Here is a 24,028-nt window from a genome sequence, read left to right as displayed (position 1 = left end):
TACAATGAAAAAAATGTCACATGGTTTAAGAATGTAGCATGTGTAAATTACACATTTGAAATACAAGAATTAAAAGATTGGGGGGGGGGGGGGGGGGGGGGCAGGAAAGTGGTTCAACATAATACCCGTTTTTCGTGTTTACCTATTTAGTGACAATTTTGATAATATCATTTGATCCAGAATTCTAGTAATTACACATTGTACATATGCACAAAAAAAGGCAAAATTCACAGAAAATTCTGTGTCCATTTTTACTGCAGTACATTGTGCTGTTCATGAATAAGAAAAATTTAAGAGTACATTATGTAATCATTACAATCTCTAAACTGGCAATGCAATGTGAAATCTATAATCATAATTTTGTGTACAAATTGGCAGTTTTTTTTGTTGTTGAAGTTAATAATAATGTGTCTAATGTCTTTCATTCTTTCTTCTCTTTTTTTTTAGATGGGGAGGGATAACTGATGAAGTCTGAATCTGAAGACTACTCTGACCCCTAGGGGTTACTCTGTGTCAAGCCATCAAACCCATTACGAGCTTCACAAGGATATGGAAACTAAACAAAAGCCAGTTTATGACTTTTTGTCTCAGAAAATTCATTTACAGTATTTACTTTAGAAGCTCCATTCCAGTTTTATGACATTAGAGTACAATATGCAGGAGAGAATGAAAACCCTGCAAGACGCTCTGGAGATAAAAATCAATGATGATTGGTTTATAAGAAATTCATGCAGCCCCACGTTCAGCCAACCAGAATTTATCATATAGGGATAAAACAATCTTATACATGTAGCTCCACAGAATATAATTACTTTTTCTCTAGTCTGAACGTCAAATAAAGAAGCGTCATATAGTGTAACGCAGGTAAGAGAACGTTTTGAAAGACGATTTGATCAAGAAGCAGGGTCCCATTCTCATCCAAACATCTCCTTGATCATACGAGAAAGGCGCATGTAACTAGGCGGTGCTTGTCGTGAGCGCATACTGATGATAATTGGCCAGCAGAGCTGTCATGTCAATCAACGTCTTCAAAACTTTTTTCTTATTAATACACTGTTTCTTAATTTACACGATACTGTTTCTTGGTCTGTATGCCCCGCAGGCCGCACTATACACATTTCTTTTTAAGAGCTTCATACTTTCTTCATATCAATTCGTTATAGTCTAAACAGGCTTTGCAACTACTCTACTTCACAGATGTGCCAAACTACTTCAGAAAAGATATAAAAATATATGATCAGGGCCCTGCAGAGTTGTGATTGAATCAATCGCAACTCTAAATCAATCAGAAGAGTGTACTTAAGAGATAGGAGTTGTGATTAATTTGAAATAGCAATTGTTTCCATTTAAAGATAAACTTTAATACTGGTAATGCGATTGCATTGTGAAAGAAAAGGTGTGGAATGGATCAGAAAAGTTGATCATGTAGCATGTATTGGTGTGCACTGCAAGGTTCTGGAGTCATCAAAATCATAATAAATTTGACCGAGTCTTGGTAAAGTAACAAGCACTCACATAGAAAGCTAAATATGGGACAACACACATGGTGTCGGGGCTAGTACTACCTTGATTTCCTTGTCTTTCTATGCTCATTATTCAGCCAGTATACATTTTCTTCCAAAATTGTTTGGCACATGTCATTTATTTGTAATCTTGAACATTCAGTGTAAGTTTCGTTTGATTCTGTGAAAATTTTTTTTTTTTTTTTTACCAGTACTGGAGTTTATCTTTAATCGCAACTCTTTATAAAATGTTTTATTTGATACCCTCTGAAAAGGTTCCTTATCGCATTTAACATCTTTTTCCTTCCTGTTTCGTTAAATGTACAGTGTACATCACCATGCACATGTAAATTATTAGCACCAATCTTGAAATCGAAATATTTATCAGAGGAATGTCAGTTATTCAAATTGCAGAGGACACAAAGTTGATTATGGGCAGAGATTAAAGTTATTAGCTGGTGAGTTTTTATGGTTTCATGGAGCCAGCCAGCCAGAGCGCCAGTGCTGCAATGATTCACAAAATTCTTGGGGTTTTTATGATTAAATTTCCTGCCTTGGATCCCTGGTGGGGGCAGTGCTTGCAAAGCAAGCAAACAGAGTCGTAAAACACTGGCCAGAGGAGAAGGCTACCGTAATAATAAAAAAACAGAGTGCTTGGGACTTCACAATGGCTGTATTCATATGTTTCCGTATTTGAAGTTTGTAATGAGATTGAAAAGTAACGCATGAAGGAGTCATGGGGAGGGGAGGGGGGGGGGGGGGGGGGGGGGGGGGGGGGGGGGGGGGGGGGGTGAACATTTTTTGAATTCACAACTCTGGAAATGGAAGATGTATACAGTACATACAGTTGTGTACATGTGTAAAACTAGTGCACAATATTTACCATATTCACACCAACTGTCAATGTTCATGATGTAGATTACTACACTCATCCATTTGTGATACCTACCGTACATTATCTTAATTTTACTTCAATCCTCTTTTAATCCCCCTCTCTCTCTCTCTCTCTCTCTCTCACTCACCCCCCCCCCCCCCCCTCTCCCTCTCTCTCTCTACATGGATGCTACTTCATTCATTCATTCTGTAAGTGTCCTTTATTAATTTTGCCCTTTGCTACATCACTATCCATTCCTATACATGCCTATACGTTTGTTACCATATGCATACATGTAGTATAGGCAGAAATATACATTTGTTAAACCTCCCGAGTCTGAGAAGCAAAAAAAAAGGAATGACTTATGAATACCAAATAGAGAAACACCGCCCACAATAGGGTTTTCCTATGCCCTATTCACCAGCCTCCTTCTCATTATATTGATAGCCTTGCTTTACAACCACAACAATATCAAGAGGAGTCTCAATAGGGGTACCCCTCTCCCCTCCTATACAAAGCCCCAAGATTGCCTGGCATTGTTCCCCTCGGCCCTTTGGTAGCGCCTCCCTTTCAGCGGGGACCCCAAGTATTTAAAGAAGGGGATTAGCGAGGGATGATAGCCCTTGAGAGCTGGCCGTCTTATTATAGCCAAGATTGGGTGGTAGACATCATCATGAATGGAGATGGTAGCTGGAACTGTTACAAGGAGAATAAATACGCAACATGCTCTTTTATGAAGTCAAGTAATTTGTAAACTCCTTCCTTCCTCCTCACATACTTGTACAAGCCAAACCGCCAATGTAGGTGCACTATATGTCGGCCTACAACTAACCTTCGACATACATTTTATAATTACATGTACATGACTACATGTAGTATCACAGATACATCATTTTCATATTTTTTTCTTCTTCTCTTAAAGGCCCACTACACTACTGGTAGCTACTTGCGCCCTCTATATAACAAACAATGCCTAATCGGTGACTATTGGTCCCCCATGATCCTCTTTTTCTTATGTTAACTGAGAGCTGAGTTGATGAGATAACCACCTGTCCAGTGACCTTGCTGAGCAGTCTAATCCCTCCTGTAAACTACGGCAGATACGCTTTAAATCATTTCTTTACAGTAAGCCTAATTTGTGACAAAATGTTGAATGCTCAATACTAGTGCACAAAATTCATATTTTTGCAGTCAACTGTCATAATTCTTTCCAAAATAGGCTTTACTGAAGCTTCAGAAATATCAAGACTTTCAGAAAGAAGAAAAAATAAGAAAAAAAGACAACACAGGAAGTCCTACAGAATTTACAGATTCAGACATTTTGCTGTAAAATGTCTTGCCTTGCCAAATCTGGCCTGACTGAATGACGAGAAGCAATGATGCTACAACTGTCCTTACAATGTATGTGTCAGCCTAGAGTGTACATGTAGATCCTACAAATAATGTACATAAACATGTACATGTAGGCTATGTACTCCCTGAAGAGAGTTTTCAGAGACAGACCTTTGCAAAAGTGACGTACATGTAGTGTGAAGAGCACCTTCCTCTAGATGTGTACAGGGTATGTCATTTAAACCACACATACAACTGTACATGTAGGGCCTATACAAAATAAATGAAATATGAGTATCGACCAATTCTAGAGCTGTATGTACGAAGAATTCTACCGCAATCAATCCTGTTCATATCATCAAAGTGCATGCAATATTGAATATAGTCAGGCCTACACTGTACGTGTACTTTATACATTATTAAAGTGAAATGCATGTACTGTATCTCAAATATTTGTAATAAAAATCATGGGGGCCCACACATTGAGTATGTCAAGTCGAGTGAATACAAATCAATAGACGACTGTAGACAAGCATTGTTGAATTATCACTTCTGCATAACAACAAATCAATGAATTATTCATTTTGCCAGCTCCGTCTATTGTGGAGGACTGCGGCCTGCTAACACCTTGCATTGTGAGGAGCTGACAAGAATTAGGCTATCAGCTGGCGAGCTCTAATCAGCCTCAAACTTATACCCCATTCACAGTGGCCTCAAACACCGCGACAGCAGCGGGACTGTCCCGCTGCTGTCGCGGTGTTGTCTTCAGTGTGAAGGCTCGGACCCGTTATAAACTATCGCGGGATAACACCGCCTAGCGATAACGCCGACATAAACTATCGCTAGGCACGCCTAGCTACAGCAGCGGGACAGTCCCGCTGCTGTCGCGGTGTTTACTCAGTGTGAAGGCTCTCCGCTATAACACCGCGACAAACACGTGTGATTTGTTTACTTACCTATCACTGACCTCTGTTCTCCAGCAATGGGGAACATAAAGTGAAATAGAAATAAAGTAACCAGTGGATTCAAATTGATTTTATTATTATGTAGATATTATAATTATCCAAATAAAAATATTTCACACTTCAAAAAATTAAAACATTCTGATTGGAAGCAATAAAAATGCTAGTTTTTTAAAAAGTAATATGATCGAGGATACAAAAAGCAACTTGACATGTTTACGAAAACCCCGCGCTGAAGTATTTCCGGTCATATCGGGGTCACTCGCGGGTCATGAGCCATGCATACACGTGTTTGTTACGGAGGTAATAAAAATCACCCGCTGCAGCGTGAATGGGTACATGATATTTATCCCGCTGCTGCAGCGGGATAACTTTTCTACTGTGAATGCATTTGTAGCGGTGTTATGGCGGTGTCGCCGCTCCGCTACAACGCCGCTACAAATTTTAAAACCACTGTGAATGGGGTATTAGATTGAAAGCGAGACTAATCCCTTCATAAATGAGTCAGCTTTCAGAGAATGATTTCCACTTTGTCTGAAATCTAGCTACCTTCCCCTGCCCGCACACACAACAGAAAATAAGCTGGATACTTGGTGTTTTTGGTGCTTTTTATTCTTCTTTTTCTTCATAACATGGAGCATCCATATAATGAGAACCAATATCTTGAAGTAAATGTATACATGTACATGTCAGGGGTGATAGTGAGCACTAAAAAAAAAAAAGGTTTTTGTTTTCCCCTTAATCACACCCCCCTTAGGGAAGAAAAAAAAAGAAGAGGATTCGCGGGGAAAAAATGGCATCTAACAACATTCCCCCCTTTCGAGTAAGATTAAGAAAATTGGGACAAAAATGGGAAAATTGGGGTAAAAATAGGGCAAAATAGGAAAGAATAGAGAAAATAAGAGGGAAATCAGGTAAATCAGGATAAAATATGAAAGAAGAAAAAAAATTGGTAAAAAAAAAAAAAAAAAAAATCTGGATTTTTTTTTTTTTTTTATAAATCGGGAAAAATCAGGAAAAATATAAAAAAATCGGGAAACCGATTTAAATCGGGTTTTTAATCAGGCCTGACATGTACATATGTAGCAATGTGTAACTAAGGAAAGGACAGCAAAAACAACAACAGATCATTCATGAGCGTGGATAAATTTCATTCTCATTATTCAATACCATTGAAATTTAAACATTTTCTGATCAGATAAAAGGTATCATGCAATACAATACTGTTACGGTATATAAAGTCAGGCAGCAGTAGGCCTACAATTTACAATTTTACACCATTTGCTGAGAACTAGAATTACTTGAACATTCAATGCCATCCTCGTTTTCATCACAAATATGTATCATGTAATGTTTACAAAATTGTGAATAAAGTATTAAGTCAATTTTTTTAAATAAATGAATTAATAGAAACTAATGATATGTTATTAAGTGAAGAATTAGCAATTTATATCAATCTTCTATAAATTTACTTCAATGATCAATTCATTGAAATTTCATATGCGTTTTCAAGTATGTGTGAATAAATTTATAAAGAGGTAATACTAATAACAAATCTTTCTCCAAACATCTTACACCAAGGTGTACATGTACATGTAGGCTGATGGGAAAGAAATGGTAGAACTAAGCAGGGGCGTACGTGTACAGTAGGCCTACAATGTACAGTTGTATGTGAGCCTACACATCACATGAGGTTTTAATTTTTGAAGGCTATACACAATATTATGGAGGGATTTTCATTGTTTTATATATCGAAGGGCTTGACTATACTTTCAACCTTTCATTTTGTTTTAATCATATCGATTCCAAAATAATCTATGCTGATAGGAGTGATAGCTGATGCCACCAAAATACAGTAAAAGCAAGCACAGGGGTAATGGGAAGGAGAGAGAGAGAGAGAGAGAGAGAGAGAGAGGGATCACAACAAAACTGTAAAGCGTGGAGAAAAAAAAGGGCGGCATACAGCGGCCCACATCAAAGGTATCACGCAGACAAGGTAGAAATATTTTATTGCCTTCAGTTTCTACTTTATGAAGCCACTTCACCAGTAAGAAGGCTGAAGTGGTAAAGAGCTGTGAAGAGATCATTGAGTAAATGGATTTAAAGGGATTATACAATAAAAGGTTGAATTCGCAGTGAAGTGCTCTTCTTATTGTTGCTTCTGATTGCCTCATAGCATTTCATTGATGGCTAGGTTTATTCCTCTCTCCTTCTCTCTTCCTACCATCTTCTCTCTTTCTCTCTCTCTCTCTATTCTCAACCTATCACTCTTCCTCTCTCCCTCTCCTCTCATTCTTTACCTTCCTTCTCTCCCATTGGATCGTAAAAAAAAGGTCTCATCATTTAATTGTTAAAAAAAAGTTTCATTATTTGATTCATTCCGTGACAACCTCATCAAGCCCTCAGTCATAAAATCAGCCAGGCTCATTTTTGTCAACAGCATTCACATAATAAGCATGGTATCTGTGCAAGCACGGCACAGCCAACCATGATTCCCTCGTAACAATATTCACATTATTTCTTGATTTGTCAAGGTCCGTGAAGAACTAAAAGGATGAGAAAAGGTTGAATCACCTGTATAGCAGGCTGCAAATACAGTACAGTGTATGTAGGCCCTACCTCTATCATATACATGTACATGTACAGTACATGTAACATCTCTTTATTTGTTTATTGTGCTGTGTTCTTTGTTAACTTGTTTTTCTAGAGTTTTCTGCTTCTGAGAAAATGCATTAGTGTGACATAATTAAGAAGTGGATATTTTGCTCAATAAAAAGTTAACAATAGAACCATTTACACTGTAAAATGTAATTTCAATATTTCACAGCATGAAAGCATTGAACACCTGTACAGTACATTCCATGCATGCAAAGTTTCTGATTTTACAGTCAACAGTACATTTTACACAAACGAGGCATGCAGCACCATGCAAGGGTGGACTTAATGTACCTGTACTGCAATTCTGCCTCATGTTCTCTTATCTTCATCCTTAAGAAATTGAATTTGAGACTCAGAACATTGGAACTTGAAAGGAGAAAATAGGAAATATAAGAAAGAAAAAAGAAAGAATGAGGAGCTTAAAACTTATTTGACCCAACACACACAAAACAAGTTTAGTCCCTAGTATCCCTACCCATGAAAACCATGGAAATCTTATCTCGGGGATACAAGCTTTTTGCAACGTGATATGCACCTAATTTCACACAGCTTAGCCATACTTACCCCCCCCCCCTTTCTCTCTCTCTCTCTCTCACACACACTCTCTCTCTCTCTCTAACACACACACTCTCTCTCTCTAACACACACACTCTCTCTCTCTCTATCCCCAAAAATCTGTCTTTATTCATCAGTCTCTCTCAATCCCTTTTTTTAAAATCCGAGTTACACCTCCTGCTGTACATGTAGGCTTCAATAATTCTTTCTCCCTTGATCTCTTTTCTAGTCTACATCTACATTGTACATGTATCCAGATATTGGTATCTACTTCTTTATCTACAGCACATCTTCTCATCCTCTCTTTCCTTCAAATGAACCCCCCCCCCCCCCCCCTCACACAAGCCTCTCTCTCTCTTTCTTTCTCTCTCTCTCTCTCTCTCTCTCTCCCAATCTCTATCCTTCGCTCCCCCACTACATCATCTCCGGGCAGATCTGTTGCCAGCGAACCTGAAAAGTTGAGTAGACATGTCATCAAGCACTTACACGTACCTGACCCTTCACAGCGCGGCGTAGCCATAGCGGAAAGCAATGGAAACCCTTCAGAGTAAGGACTAGATGAGCCAGAGCCAGAAACCAAGGTGAAATACGTGTAATACCGATGATAAAAAGTGGAGGGGGCAAGCCAATTTTCAATTCAAATTGAAAAGAAGGCTAAGATACACCTGTACATATGTCATACCCCAATCACAACGACGAGTCTGACACCAGACTGACAACAAACCGAGCAACATTACAGATTACATTATCCCCTGAATGGCCAAGAATCGTCGGTTTGGAGTCGGTGTGACAGGTACATGTATTAGTACATGCACTAATTGAACATAATGTACATGTACATGTATACAGTGTATGTTCATGTTTAGTTGTAATCATTCCCCTCCCCAATTCCATGCGTCCCCACATCTACCTCTTCTACCTCTTTCTCTTTCTCTCTCTCTCTCTCTCTCTCTCTTTCTCAACCTTGTTTATATCTTGGCCGTAATTCTTTTGCTTTTCAAATTAACTTCAATGAAACCCCACCCCCCCCCCCCAAAAAAAAACCCCAGCAATAATAGAGTTTAGATTCGAGTCTACATGTACTGAGCTGTCCTCAAATTCCACAAACCTTGGATGCCAATGTTGATATGAGAATCCATTTGTGTAAATCAGAAAACTATAATTCAGATATTTGAGCTGCAAAATAACAAACCATAAACAATGTCATTATTCATACATGTATCATATGTGCCAGAATCATGTAAACAGACCCTGCACGCTTTGGTATGTTAACTACACCTCACAACCATTCAAAGAAATACAACAAACAAAGGCTTTCTGCTTCTCAATAAATTAATAAAACCATTAAATTACTTTGTGATACATCTACAAAGTACCACAAATGAAACAGTGAATTAAATTACAAAACAATTAGCTTGTAACAAATCTTTAAGCATTTTTTAAAAAAATTGTAATTCCAACCTTGCAAGAATACAATTCAATCTTCACATCATCTAGAATGCAGAATGGTAATTCAATTCAATCATTAATTCCCCAATTTTCTGAACAAAGCTGATAATACCTGCTTAGACCGAGAGTTGAGTAGACTGATGCCTTTTAGATTGCACCAAATGAGCCTTCAGAAAAAGAAAAAAAGAAATCATATGGTTCATATCAGAGTCAAGAAAGTGACCTCTGTGGTGTATTTGTGACTAGCAGATAATGCTGTATTTAATAAAGAGAAAATGGATAGTATTGGACTATTGGTATAATATTTCACTTAAAGATGGATTTTCTACATAATTCCTCCTCTCGCTCTAGCTGAAAACCAGTAATAATTCTGGAATTCTGACCATGGATTTCCCTAAGGATAACAGGGAAAATGAAAACACATGGTGTGGCCCTCGTGTGTAAACTCCTTGTTCTTTAAAAAGTAAGCAGTGACCAATGTACAATTACATTATCATCCACCATTTTGATTGTTCATTCATGACTCTCATCTGCTTACATTGGTACTTGCATCTATTTTGATTTCTGTTGTTCCTGAGACCTGGTCACTACAACCTCTAAACACCTCCCTACCCTCTGTAAGTCCCACAATGTAATGGGAGGGGGGGGGGTAGCCCCGCTAACCCCCATCCCACCCCCACGCCCTATCCCCAACCATCCTCCACCCCTCACAATCACAGGGGGTGGTAGGGAAATGAGACCTGACCTCTGAGTGCCAAGAGCTGACCTCAATTTTGCAGCAAAAACTGATACAGTTGTGAATCATCTCAAGAAGCGAACAAACTTGACAGCTCATTGGCTGGAGAGTAGAAAGATCCCCATTATTCTTCCGCTAGACCACCACATGGCTGGTAGTATCAAAGCGCTCTGGTAAGATGGCCAATAAATTACCCAAGGAATTGGCCCACTTTGTTTTCGTTTTGGAAAATGTGTAGATTATAAATCTTTTTAACTAGCAATTAAATTTTGATAACAGAACATGCCAAACGAGTTACATTGCAGATAAATATCTAATATCATTTTGCTGCTTGTATGTACATCTATTTACTCAGTCACATTTACAGTGTATAAGTATGATTATAGTGTATTATGACTTTGTGTTGACTAAAGTGGGTGGGGGTGCATGTTTTGGTGTTTTTTTTACAAGTCCAAGATGAAAGAAATATATATCTACACAGTTTTTCAGGCCTACATGACTACATCTACATTGTACAATACATGTAAAGTACATGCATGCATACATCAGACCTACATACATGTATGTACAGTATGTGATGCCTTTCAGAATAAGGAAAAGAAAAACAAAGTTTTTAAAATATCAGCAGTCAAACTATCATTTCTGGAAAGAGAAAGAATAATCACTTTTCAAATGGAAATTGATTTTTGCCTCAAAATAGAGGCTTGAGGATGAATAATCAAGCGCATCCTACTCTTCATTCATACAGTAATCTAAGCCCTGGAAATGTATGTACACATGTACTCCTGCAATAACCATGAATGATTTACTTTCTTAAATGACAATTTCACCAATTAGCATACAGGTCCTACCTGTATACCTGTACAACCATGATACCTCCTTCAAACCGTGTAAAAGGTTTGAAAGGAAGGATGATTGGTACAATGTTGTGTCTGGTAGCCAAGCATTCCCATGTAATATAATCCTTCAATCTAAATACAATGATGTAATAAGGCCTTGGAAAAGGAAACCTATCTGCTTCTAATCCTGGGGCAAGGACTAGAGCTAGACATGTACATGTACATGTACTATGTTCACATGGCACCTTTCAACAACAAAAAAGTTTTCAAAACCTCAAAGTTTTTGTTTAAATGACCCAGTCACAAGGTTTACAAGTCAATTAAAGGCACTGACACAAAAACTTGTTGGAGATTTAAACAAAAGTGACATGAGTGAGAAATCTTAAAACTAAATATTCTTCAAAAAGTAAAGATCTAGAACAAACAGACAAATACATTTTCTAAAAAGACTTTCCCATTCAGCCTTTGACTACATTCTTCATACGATGAGACTGTGGTTTTGACTGGGGAAAAGTAGGCTTCAGGCAACAATATTGTTTTGCACAATATAGATTATAGACTTTCCATTTTTATATACATGTAGCTATGAGTGAGTGACTGAATTTCAAGACTATTGAAAGACTAGTTAAAAAGATTCAAAACAATACATTTGCAGACAGCGAAAAACATGCAATCCCGTTTGTGGTGTGCCGATTGTGCACTTGAGATTACCGCACAATACCGCATCACTGACTGGAACTTTGTTTGATCCCAGCTCTATGTGGATGTTTGCAATCATCGTGAGAGTATTGACAAAGCATTGTAAAGAATCAAAAGTTACAAATTACTCAAGAGTGAACAACTGTTTTTTTTCATTTTCAAGCTTGAATATTGTTATTAAACCCTCAATCTGTACAAACAGGCTGCACAGTGCACGCACCATCATAAATGTTTGTACATGTACATGTACAGGAACAATGTCCACTTGTAACTTACCGATTTGACAATACATGTTTATGAAATAAAAATCTTTACAACTTCACTTATGCCGAATTATCTACCATATTGGCACTAAAAAGCCAACCATTCAGTCAAAGAGATCAGTGAAAAGAAGCGATTGGATGTGGAGTTATCTCGCTATTCAATCAGAACTGAGTGCCGGTATCAATACACATTGCCCTACGGCATTGCTCTTTTTCTGCCACCCAGCTAGATATTGTTGGTTGCGTTGCTTATCTGTAATTAAATCTGGTTGTCATAAAGATTTTTTTCTTTGTAAACTGGAAGATCGATATTGATATTTAAATATAATTTGATGTGATTAAACATTGCAAATAAAGCTTCTCTCTGGTATATGCAGCAACAGCAGCATAATGATGCACATTTATAAGCCTATCAAATTTAGATAGACCCGTAAGACCATTTATGATTCCATACGATACTTAAAGGGATCGTTTAACAATGTTAAATCTGAGATACACGGTCCTACATGTTACCAGTGTCTGTAATATGGTGTAATATTGAAGCCCTAAAAAAACGCGCAACAAAATGATCAAGAAGTGCCTAAAAAAAGTAAAAATCTTTGAGTGACCGGTTTTACCATACTCGCTTTCCCCAATAGACTGTAGTGTCATGAAAACCGTTCAGTGAACGGTTTTCAAAATTCGTAATTCCAATCATTAATATCTTGATAATCAGACAGGCGATCGGCTTTTAAAAGTCATGGAGTTCCTGACTGACCTAAAGGTTTGTAATTATCATTGCAGCATGAGCTAAATCAAGGATTATTTCTAAAGGATCTAAGACAAAGTTACCGGATCCCTTTAAGTACATGTATTCTTTCTTCAATCTTCATTAACTGAGAGCATCAGTTTTTTTAAATTTCTACTTCAATTGGTATCCTTTTTTTTAATTACACCTATTTCATAATTTCAATCATTTAGAAATATAAATTGTAGGTTTGGGGTTGGCACTGATTTGATAAAGTTTAGGATTATCATTGCAGATTATGATTAAGATATTTTTGTAAATACTCGTATCTTGAAATTCTTTCACAACACATGTACAGTGTACAATGCAGTTCGTCATTTATAACTGATCCAATATTCTGTTCTAATTGATACATAAATGTACGTATATGTAGACACAAACTTAACAAGTGGTGAATAGTAATTATGCTTGTTTTTTGTAAAATTTAGTTTTTATTTGCGCATCCAACTGATCCAAGTGGTCTAAAATGGGTCAAATTAACAAAAGAGGTTTATTGAATCTAACCCATGGTCTATAGTCTATACCATGGTGTAATCCTCTCCCTTGATCTATAATAAGCAAACACCAGAGGGCAAATATATTGCCCTCATGTACATGTACATGTGCATGTAAGGAAATAACAATAATCCGGATTCATGTACCTGTACTAGTGCCTATAATACTGTTTGTAAGCTCTTTACAGATAGTATTACCCTGGTCAGTGAATTCATTCACAAACAATTCATGTGCACCCTCTCCACTCCCTAGTGAGTATTCCTACCATATATGGTTACCTAGGGAAAACTGTCTTACAGTACAAGTTTGCATTCCATTGAAAACATTCTATTGAAAACTCGTTTATTGTAATTAATAAGCATTAAAAAGCGATGTCAGCAAACTTATATTTCAACAGTTTTATGAAAAATGCAGTGGTTAATAATTAATATTGACAACATACAAAATAGTAAAAGCTTATTTGTGAATCAGTGAACATGAAACACAATCAGCAACAGGAAACATGCCACTTTCAATGACAACAAAACCTCTCATAAATTTAATAGTAATTCATCATTGCAATATAGCAGAGAAGCCCGTTTCAAATCGGGCAAAGCTAGTTTAGTACTAGTTTTCCATGCAATCGAAACCTGGCTGACCAGATTAAACTTATAAAAAGCAGAAACACAAAGTTGCAAACCATCCAGAGACTTCTAATAAATTGTGTTAGGGCCTAGACATCTACTGACTAATAGGCCTTATCGCAAATAGCCTTTGTCGCTGGGTGGCGCCCTTCGCGCAAAGGCCTCTGGGATAGAAAAGGGAGCAAACACGATCTCGGCTTTCGGGAAGCCATACAACGTCACACGTTTTGTATAGTACTACTCGAAGTCGAAGCTATTTTTAATCAAATTTACTGCTCTTTCAGCCGCAGTTTGTAACCAATTTGATACTTGTACCCAGAGCTAAAGAACTAATCTTTGTTTTGTGGTACTACACTGCAATTATGGCAGCTCGGAGCATGTAGGTTTTTACAGTTTTCAGCCACTGAACTCTAGAAGTTTTTGAGGAATCGGCGCGTACCAGTCAATGGTGAAAAGCACGCTGAACTTGCTGAAAAAGCCTATTGGACAGAAAAGCTGAGATAAGAAAGCTGAGCACTGAGGAGGTTTTATAGTGTCAGCAGGAAAAGTTGATACTTGATGATGGAAGATGGGTAGTCCCAGAAATCAACAATATTCATAATTTAAATCTCCATTTCCGAAAATGAATAGGAAGTTTGTTATCTCGTATGAAGCAAATACATGTCCTTAGTTTTTATGATCTGTAAATTTGTTTACATGATACTGATTGCTTTTTATAATGTATACGATGAGAAATAAAGTAAATGTTCAATATAAGACAACTATCTTTCATGGCCTTGTATCTATTCATTTCTACTGTGTATGGACAGTTTTGTAATTTATGGAAGAGATAAAATGAGAAAATATCTTGATTACCGGCAATTGTACTTTTTTTGTAAGGATTAATAGCGATTTCAACATTTAATAAAGCTATCGCAATGAGCGACGATTAAAAAAAATTGATTCAGATATACTACTTGTTTAGTACTGAATATAAAGAGGGAAGTGATGCAAGTGTTGAGCTACTATAGTCTATAGAGGAGTTGAGAAAAGTGTAGAAGAGAGGAGGAAAAGATGTACTTTTTAAGAAAAGCATAGAGGAGTGAAGAGATCGATGTACGTGTTGAGAAGAGGAGTGAAGAGATGTACTTGTTGAGAAAAGTATAGAAGAGAGGAGGAAGAGATATATTGCCAAGAAAACTTATGGGAATGCCCCAGCTCACCCCCCCCCCCCACCACCTCATCCACTTTGGCTACAACATTGCTAGCTGCAGTATCTTAATGATCATCGATTACACAACTTTTTATCTCTGAATATTTAATCACATTCTCTTTCACATTTTTATCCTCCATCTCATACATATACTGCTTGTAATGTAGCATGTGTTTCTTTTATCTTTTTATATTTTGCCAGCTCTCCTTTCACATTCTTCAGACCTTCGCCCTTGTGTAAATGACTTATTCTCTTATCTTTTTCCATCTCTGCAAATCTCAAATCTAAATAAAAAGACACACAAAATATTTAGGTGCAATTGCATGTATGTGGATGTCTTCGCTATGATAAAAATATTATAGGATTGAAGAAAAAAAAACGCCTGGTCCACTGGGCGTATAGTTCCGAGGATCTGTGCACTTGTGAAACTTTAGTTGTGGTTCTTCACAACATATCTGTGGGGAGAAAAAAAAGAAGACACAAATTAGATCAACAATCATCTGAATCATCATGTATACGATTTAAAATTGTCAATTGAACTTATTTTCTCATTTCGTTCAACTAATTTTCGCAGAAAACTTCCCCCAGCTATTCCGAATTCCAGACAAAAATGTTGATGATTGATTTCAATGTATTGATAAGGCAATTTTCTTTCAAAAAAGGAAAATCACAGGGGCAATCAAATAAATTAAACCAGGTAGATGAAAAGCATTAAGAATGGCAAGGTCAGATTTAGCGCCTGTTGTTGGCAACAACGAACGCCGTAGCTGTCCCGAAACGATTCCCTTCGCCAATCGCTCGTAACACTGTTTCGATTAGATTTAGAGGCATGCAGTGCCTCCCACTTTGTCATCACAAAACTCGAAAGTAAAACATCAAAATCATTCTTATCTTTCTGGATATCTTCGGTTATTGTTGCATCCATAGACAGCACATCTGTCTCCACCACCCATCATGTAGAATCAATGTAATCAGTGAGTTTGCAAGACAAAATATCACGAGATGTTTGATCGGTATAGGAGCTGAAAGTAGAATAAGCCAACGTTCGATGTACGTAGTATAGTACGTACGTGTGTAGTGTACACAGAGCGCGTCGGCTGCTAGCGTTTCGCATCGTCGCGATCAGACGTTTGCGGCGCTCTTGCTCCCTTTTCAATCCCATCGTCCCTTGCGTGAGGCTATTTGCGATAAGGCCTATTAATTATATCATTACAAATCTTTATTTTCAGTTTTCTTACGGAGTGATTATCTTATAAAACTGAAGATATAGCGTATATATTCAATACTGAATGCATGAACGCCATTAAACTATTACCAACAACAACATTACAATTTAGGAAACCTCATCTTGTAGATTATAATTTTACAAATGGGTCAAAAGTAAAAAGTTAAAGAAATATCTTTTTCACCAACAAACATGATGTAGATCTAGGTCTACTGTACATGCAGTGATCACTGACCAATAAAAATCTACATCCTACACATTCCCAGCCAGTCTCGGACAAGAGCAAAAGCAAGCAATGTTGCCTGCCACTAAATGATGCCTGCTGCCAGCCAAACAACAAATTAACACGATGAACAAGGCCAAGGCGCAAGGCCTTGCAAGGCAATGGTGAATGTGATGAATTAGATGATCAAAGGGGAGAGCTAGTCACATACGCATGCATCATCATACATCATACATGTAGATATCAGTCACAATTACAATTACAAGCCCTTACCTTGCAACGATCCTATGCACTGTATCACTGCCACAGTGACAACGAAATACAGTATCTTCGCCATTTTTGCCTAGCTTGACTCTCTGTAGAGAAACCACTCTAGATGCGGTGCCGTGTGATCGGTCACCTCCTCCAGCACTGGGCAGCCCTTGTCCACTGGTCCGGCATGGAATTATCACACCGTCGCACTGCGGGGAGTAGTCAGCCCACTACTGATAAAGTCCACGACAAGGTATTATTCCGATCAAGATTTCACCTTAAATTTGGCCTAATAATTGCTTCGGTTTAACAAAATTCCGTGAAGCATGTTAGACAGCTACAGTAAAATCACACCAATAAGTTTGTAAGGTAGAATACAGCTGATGGAGCTTCGACTCTTCTTGTAGTATTTTTGTTTTCCACGATCCACAGCATTAGGCACTATTCGCGTACGTACAGCTAGCTGGAATCTATATGAGCGCGGCTATGCTTTTGTTGCGGCGGCGGCACGGCCGCGATCGGAAACTCGTACACAGTATACACACACTATATTCTCTGCATGCATAGACCCACAACACATCGTAGATGGTCCATGGTTTGACTGTAGCTTATCAGGATAGTTCTAAAATTCAGTCGCAAATTATCAATTTACAAATACCGTGTAGAATTCCTGCTAACTACTGAACAAAAAATAAGTGATATTTCGTCACTGTTTTAATTCATTCTTTATTAAGCTCAGAAAAATTGAATTCACGTATGATAAATCTGCTTTTAGAGATAATTAACTAATCTATTTGCACCGTTGTAACAAAACGGCTAGGATAAAGGACTAATAATCCGCCCACAAAGCTCTCTGAAAGCGCACTCGGCCAATAATGGTGTGCCCTCTCACCGATCTTTTCACGTTCAGCCTTTGTAATGCGATCACTTTGTATTTTTGGTAGAAATGCCGACAAGAAATAAGTTATTAAGTATTCATTATAGCGATACTTCCGAGGGCAAAAGGAGATCTTCCGGGTGCGTGAGGTCATGGCAGATTATTGCAATTTGGCGTAATCAAGTTTAGGGCGAGACCGTAGTTTGGGGAAAAGGGGGCGGTCGAAATACCCCCCCCCCCCCTAACCACCACCGCCACCACAGTACATCGTGTGTGGGGTATACATAATTTATATTATACTTCTTTATTATTATTTCACTTTTAGCCTCAGGTCTACTTTAGACAATTGCAATGGTCCGGATACCATTTCCAAGCGATGTATTATAAAAGAAAAAACTTTTGCGTGCATAAAAAACATATTCGCGAACTCGACTGGTTCAGATTCGCGACAGTTTTATAATTAAAGCCCCATACCCATTATATCTGAACATAACTTTTTTTCTCTAATTAAGTTTTGATAGTGCCACGAATTCCTTTTGCTCCATAGTTCCGCATTCACTTTTCTTGAAATAACCAATTTTCCAATTCGACTTCTATATGCCTAGGTTATTATGATTCATGGTTTTGTTCTCTTTTTCGGGGGATGATAGAGGGTATAGGGGGTAGGAGGACTGCCTCATTCAAACAACAATACGGTATATACCTTTATTCATTTACTCTTTAGCCAACCCCTGTTATTGTCCTTTTATTAAGACTGACCAATAGGCCTACTTTAGAGGATTAATCGATTGGTTTCAATTCAGAGGTAATGAAAGCGAGACGAGTGTTTAGAAGTAAGCTTGGAGGACTTTGAATAGGAAAGAGCATGTAAAAGGAAGAGAGTGGAAAACTGTGCTCTTGAGGGTGGTCTGGTCCGGGAAACTTGTGAGAAATTGAGTTGAGTCATTAATTGCGGCTGCCGATATAGGCCTAAAAAGGCCGAGTCTTATGAGAAGCCTTTGTTTCTTTCTCTTTCTTCTTCTGTGTCGTTTTTATTCGTCTTCTGGCTTTTCTTCTTTTTCTTCTTCTTCTTCTTCTTCTTCTTCTTCTTCTTCTTCTTCTTCTTCTTCTTCTTCTTCTTTTCTTCTGCTTGTTCTTATTCTCCTTCTTCTCCTTCTTGTCCTTCTCCTCCTCCTCCTCCTCCTCGATCCTCCTCCATTTTTAAAATTCTTCTTCTACCCATCCTCCTCATCCTTCTTGTTATTATACTTGTTCTTCTTCTTCTTCTGTGTATATTTTTTCGACTTTTTTTTTTCTTCTTCATTTTCTCTCTGTCTGTCAGTCAGTTTGTCTTCCTTTCTTTTAGTTTTTCTTCTTTATGTAAACGAACTAACCACGCAGGCCCTTCGCCCCTGTAAACATGAACATATTGAAAATTCAGTCAGGCTAAGACCACTCGAAAAATAATGTGCTTTAAATATTATGCAGAAAAACAGGAGAAACAGAACAAAACAATCTTAGTAAAATCGAATAACTAATAAGGAAGTTATGATTTTGTTTAAAGTATGAACAACTTATATGAAACTTAGAAAATCTCTACACAAATTGCCAATTTGGTTATCAGTTTGTGACGTCATTGCCCTCACTCTTTATCAATAACAATAGACCTACTTTTATTCCAATAATTTCCCTTTTTATCCACAAAAAATTGATTTACCCATACCTTTGCCCAGGTTATTTGTATCAAATTGCGTGCAAATCATTTCACAAAATCTTATACGAACTTTGAAAAATAATCCCACTATTTTCTGAATATTATATTCATAATCATTAATTTTTATATATATATAGTTTATCGAAATTCACATTTGTTCATGACTTAACTGAAAAACTTGTGCACCCACACAAAAACTTATTAGGCCTACTTCAAATATAACTTGGATGCTGGTGTGAGGATATATGATTTAGTAAGTTGCTAATTTGTCTTGTGATTTTCAAACTTTTTCATGTCATTAAATTAAAAATTCATAACTTTCTTATTAGTTACCCGATTTTGCTCACACTTGATTGGTTTGTCTGATTTTCTGCTTCTATTGAAAGTAAGTTATTTTTGGAGTAGACTTGCCCTTTATTTTAAATCAGTGTGGGTATACATGGACATTGAGGGTCACAGGTGTATATTTACTGAAATCGAATTAAGCCACCGGGTGGATGAACGTGTGAAATAATAACACAATGATGAGGGAGTATGAGGGCAGTTGCGCTTCCAGGTGTGGCCAAAGCGGCTCCTCCCTCCTTGGCAGCCTATACCATACAGAAGAACGGGGAAAGGGAAAGAGAAGAAGGTAGGTAAAGAGAGAGAGAGAGAGAGATAGATAGAGAGAGAGAGAGAGAGGTGTATATTTACTGAAATCGAATTAAGCCACCGGGTGGATGAACGTGTGAAATAATAACACAATGATGAGGGAGTATGAGGGCAGTTGCGCTTCCAGGTGTGGCCAAAGCGGCTCCTCCCTCCTTGGCAGCCTATACCATACAGAAGAACGGGGAAAGGGAAAGAGAAGAAGGTAGGTAAAGAGAGAGAGAGAGAGAGATAGATAGAGAGAGAGAGAGAGAGAGAGAGAGAGAGAGAGAGAGGGAGAGAGAGAAAGAGAAAAATAAAGGAAACAAATTGCTACCCGGAGTAACGGATCAGCAATGTATTGGATGCGATTGAGTCGTACATAAAATGGTAAAAAACGATAAACTACCCCCTTTCTTCCTGTTTGTTAAGCAGGCATTTTAGGCTCAAATTCGACTCTCTCTCTCTCTCTCTCTCTCTCACTCTCTCTCTCTCTCTCTGTTGTTGTCCCTCCGCCTTTCGGAGATCAGCGAGTTTATCGCATTCGAAGTAGTAAGGCTGCTGTAAATATGTTATAAAATCCTTAGTTGGAGGGTATAAAGTGCATGCGATGGGCATGAATTTTGTAAAGATAGTGAAGTGTCATCTTTAAAATAGAATCATTGACAGTGTAGGGAAGGGAAGAATCATATGGCAAGAGAATAGCGCAAGTCAGATGGGAGGGGTCCTGGCTGTTGCGCAATGGTGTATTTGGTGCAGAGTCGAGGACATTATGCAGGAGTCTACTGGCTCTGTCGATATGGTCTTCCAGTATGGTTGACAGTAGTCGAGCAGGCAGCCACATCATGTGCTACTGTATCCTCTTCAAGATTGCAGAGAGGACACTTTGTGTTGGTTGCTTTCTTAATCTGCAACTTCTTGATTTAGCTGAGTATTTAATTCTGAAATATATATTTTCTTTCTTTCTCTGTGTTTTTTTGTTTTTGTTTTGTTGTTGCAACAGTCGCGCGCCCCTCCGACTGACCGCAAGCGCCACAAGTGGCGCGCGCGCCGCCAGTTTATGTAGGTAGTCTACAGTTGAGAAGGCGGTATACGATCTCGATGGTGTAGTCGTATGTCGCCCTCTAACGTAATAAGCATGACAGTTTGTTAGTATACCCAACGAACTCAAACTTACTTGGATACGATGGTATAACCAGGGAAGTCTCCTATAAGGTCTCTACGTTAAAAAAAATAAATAATAGAGATCAGTGTGTTTTCCGCATGAATAGTGTAACTGACAGATGGGTACGAATGTTAAAGTGGTTGGATAAAAACATGCAAGTCCTATCCATGTATTATTTTATTTCCAATCAAAGAAACCCCTGTTCATTGAGGTGTTTTTTTTTAGGTACCTCATCCAGCCTTCACCCATATCTGTGAACGTAACGTTTCTCCCGCATCACTCCTCTCTTTATTTCTCTCTCTTCTCATTCTCTCTCTCTCTCTCTCTCTCTCTCGCTCTCTCTCCCCCTCTCTCTCTCTCTCTCTCCTCTCATTCTCTCTTTCTTTCTCTCTCTCTCTCTCTCTCTCCTCTCATTCTATCTCAGTACCATCATTTATGAAAATGAATTTGCTTCCCAAAGTCGTATAACCAGAATAAAGAGTTATTTTGTCTAGAACTCCTATATTATTATGTTTTAGGATCTAATTGCCAATTTAGCATGTCGCCCTCTATTGACAAAGAGCATTGTAGTTTTCTTTCTTCGTTCTTACCCATTACAAAGGGACAAATTAAAATCAAATGAAAAACAATGCACAAAATGGGCGGGGGAGGGGGGGGGGGGGTGTAGTGAGCACTATTTTTTGTTTGCACTCGAAAATTTAAAAATCGCACCCCCCCCCCCCCCCCGAGCACCAGGGGAGGGGGCCCGTCTCCAAATAAAGGTGAAATTAACGTGTTTTTACCTTTTTTTTTAACCAGGGTTGCCCCCCCCCCCCCCCCTGGATCCGCCTCTGGTTAGTAATACCTGCTAACAAATACGCATGTTATTGTCATTCCTACAAGCAAACTTTGCATACGTTTTTCAAACAGAAGTATACAAAGGAAGAAATTAAAATCAAATGAGAAACAATGCCAAATTAAATACGGATGTCTATTCACGAAATTGAATGCCCGAATTATAGCACCGTCTGTCCGGCGCGAATTTGATTGCTCTTTGCATGCTTTTCTAAAGCCTCGATCACAAATACCATTACGAACTGCTACGAACGCCGTACGAACGATTTTCAGACAAAGGAAATTCGGGAAGACAATGGAAAAACAGGGAGATTCGAACGAACGATGCGTTCGTACCATATAGAGATATATACTTAATTATATCTCTATGGTTTGTACGAACCTTTGTGACCGTAGCTTAAATTGAATGCTCGTTTTGCACGACTCCGTGACAAGAGTGTGAAATCTCATGCTACTAAATCAAATTGCTAAGTTTACGAAATCGGGCGGGAAAACCTCTATTACAACAACAAAAAAGTTCTTCGTATCATTTGCCTTTCTCATTTTCGCTCTCATACGGATCCTATTTTCTGTACAAAAATAAAATATTAAAAGTTAAAGATCTGGGCCTGTGTATGTGTACTTATAATAGTAACATGCTTCCTTTCGTTTTTGATGATAATGTTCACCCTAATAATCCTCCCATAAGTACCCAACTCGTCATTGTAATGACTTTCATTTACCTTTGCTGAGAATCTTTCTATCTCAAAACACGTTTATTTATACAGCCCCCAAATTTTGGATCTATCTTCATGATGACATTCAACTTGCCCCCTCCCTTAAGATGAAATTGAAATTATTTCTTATACTTCCTTACAATACAAATCAATTTCACTGCATTGACAAAACATGTTTTGTCTTCCTTAAATCCATCCCGTCACGTCTTTTTTTTACCGTATGTATTTTACTGGTCACTACCCCTGCAGTATGCACACCGTGTGCTCTCTCCCACTCTCCTTTCTTCTCCTCTCTTTTTCTATACTCTTCACATTTACAGCAACATTTTCGATTCTTCCATTTCTCTCTTTCCTTGCTTTATTTTCTGTTCTATTATACATTTTGTTTATTATTATTATACATTAATCTGTTAGTCGTCATTGTCTCTTTTGACCTTTCCAGTTTTCACTATTTTAATATAAACGTGTCTGTCGTAACAAGTTTTCAAATTACGGATTTATAATTGTTTTATTATTCTGCCATTTTTTTGTAATCTATGCACATTTTTTTTTCTTCAAGTCAATATATTTACAGGTTTCAAAAATTATGTTTGTCATTATTTTGAGGGATCCACTTTCTACAAGCTTTGCTTTTCAGTCGATCCCTCCATTTCCACAGGTTTATCTTGACAAAACTTAAAAAAGAACATTATACGGGATATAAATGTATACTTTCTATTTCATAACTTGAAGCCATGTAAAATGTATTTTATTATTGAATTGTATATCTGATTTCTTGTCAAAATTACTGTTCTGATGGAAATGAAAAATAACTAAAACTAAAACTGTAACTGAAAGAGCTCCTATAGTCATTTAAGCATGTCGCCCTCTATGGGCAAAGAGCATTGTAGTAGTTTTCTCTCTTCGTTCTAATTACCATTTCTTGAAAGCGTGCAAGTTCGCCCCCCCCCCCCCCCCCTCCGGCTCTCCCCCAGTCACTCCCTCCCCACCTCTCTCTCTCTCTCTCTCTCTCTCTCTCTCTCTCTCTTTCTCTCTCTCTCTCTCTCTCTCTCTCTCTCTCTCTCTCCATTTCCTTTTGTAACACAAAAATTCCCAAGAATATAGATTGAATTAGAACAAATTTGACATATTCCTCTAATGTCAATATAGGCGTGTTCCCAAATGATATTTCAGATTCAGTATCAATTCATAATCAAATTTCCTTATTATTTTATGAAGACCTTCATATAAACTCAAATTTACTCAATCAAGAAATAGTAGATGTATACAATTTTAATTGAATAGCAACAGCTTGTGTTGGAGCTTTCACACAATGAAACAGATAGATTCAAATCATAGAGATATATACTACTAACAATTAAGTATATATCTATGATTCAAATACAAAGAAATAATACTTATGTGGAAAAAAAGGGATATGGCCCATTTCATAAGAAAATCTCGTGGATAT

General features: G+C 37.8%; 1 protein-coding gene across 1 annotated transcript in view; it reads right to left on the bottom strand.

Annotated features, from left to right (window-relative positions):
- The window catches only part of LOC752218 (transmembrane protein 132E), a 53,989-nt gene extending 36,835 nt beyond the window's left edge, over window positions 1–17,154 (bottom strand). The window contains exon 1 of the mRNA XM_030991664.1: window positions 16,688–17,154. Within this exon, the coding sequence (XP_030847524.1) occupies window positions 16,688–16,751 (64 nt within the window). The 5' untranslated portion in view covers window positions 16,752–17,154. The remainder of the gene's footprint in view (window positions 1–16,687) is intronic.
- Between the last annotated feature and the right edge of the window lie 6,874 nt (window positions 17,155–24,028).

Source organism: Strongylocentrotus purpuratus, unplaced genomic scaffold (genome assembly GCF_000002235.5).
Source record: "Strongylocentrotus purpuratus isolate Spur 01 unplaced genomic scaffold, Spur_5.0 spur5_scaffold_2, whole genome shotgun sequence".
In the NCBI taxonomy this organism is placed as follows: Eukaryota; Metazoa; Echinodermata; class Echinoidea; order Camarodonta; family Strongylocentrotidae; genus Strongylocentrotus; species Strongylocentrotus purpuratus.
This window is presented reverse-complemented; position numbering and strand designations above follow the sequence as displayed.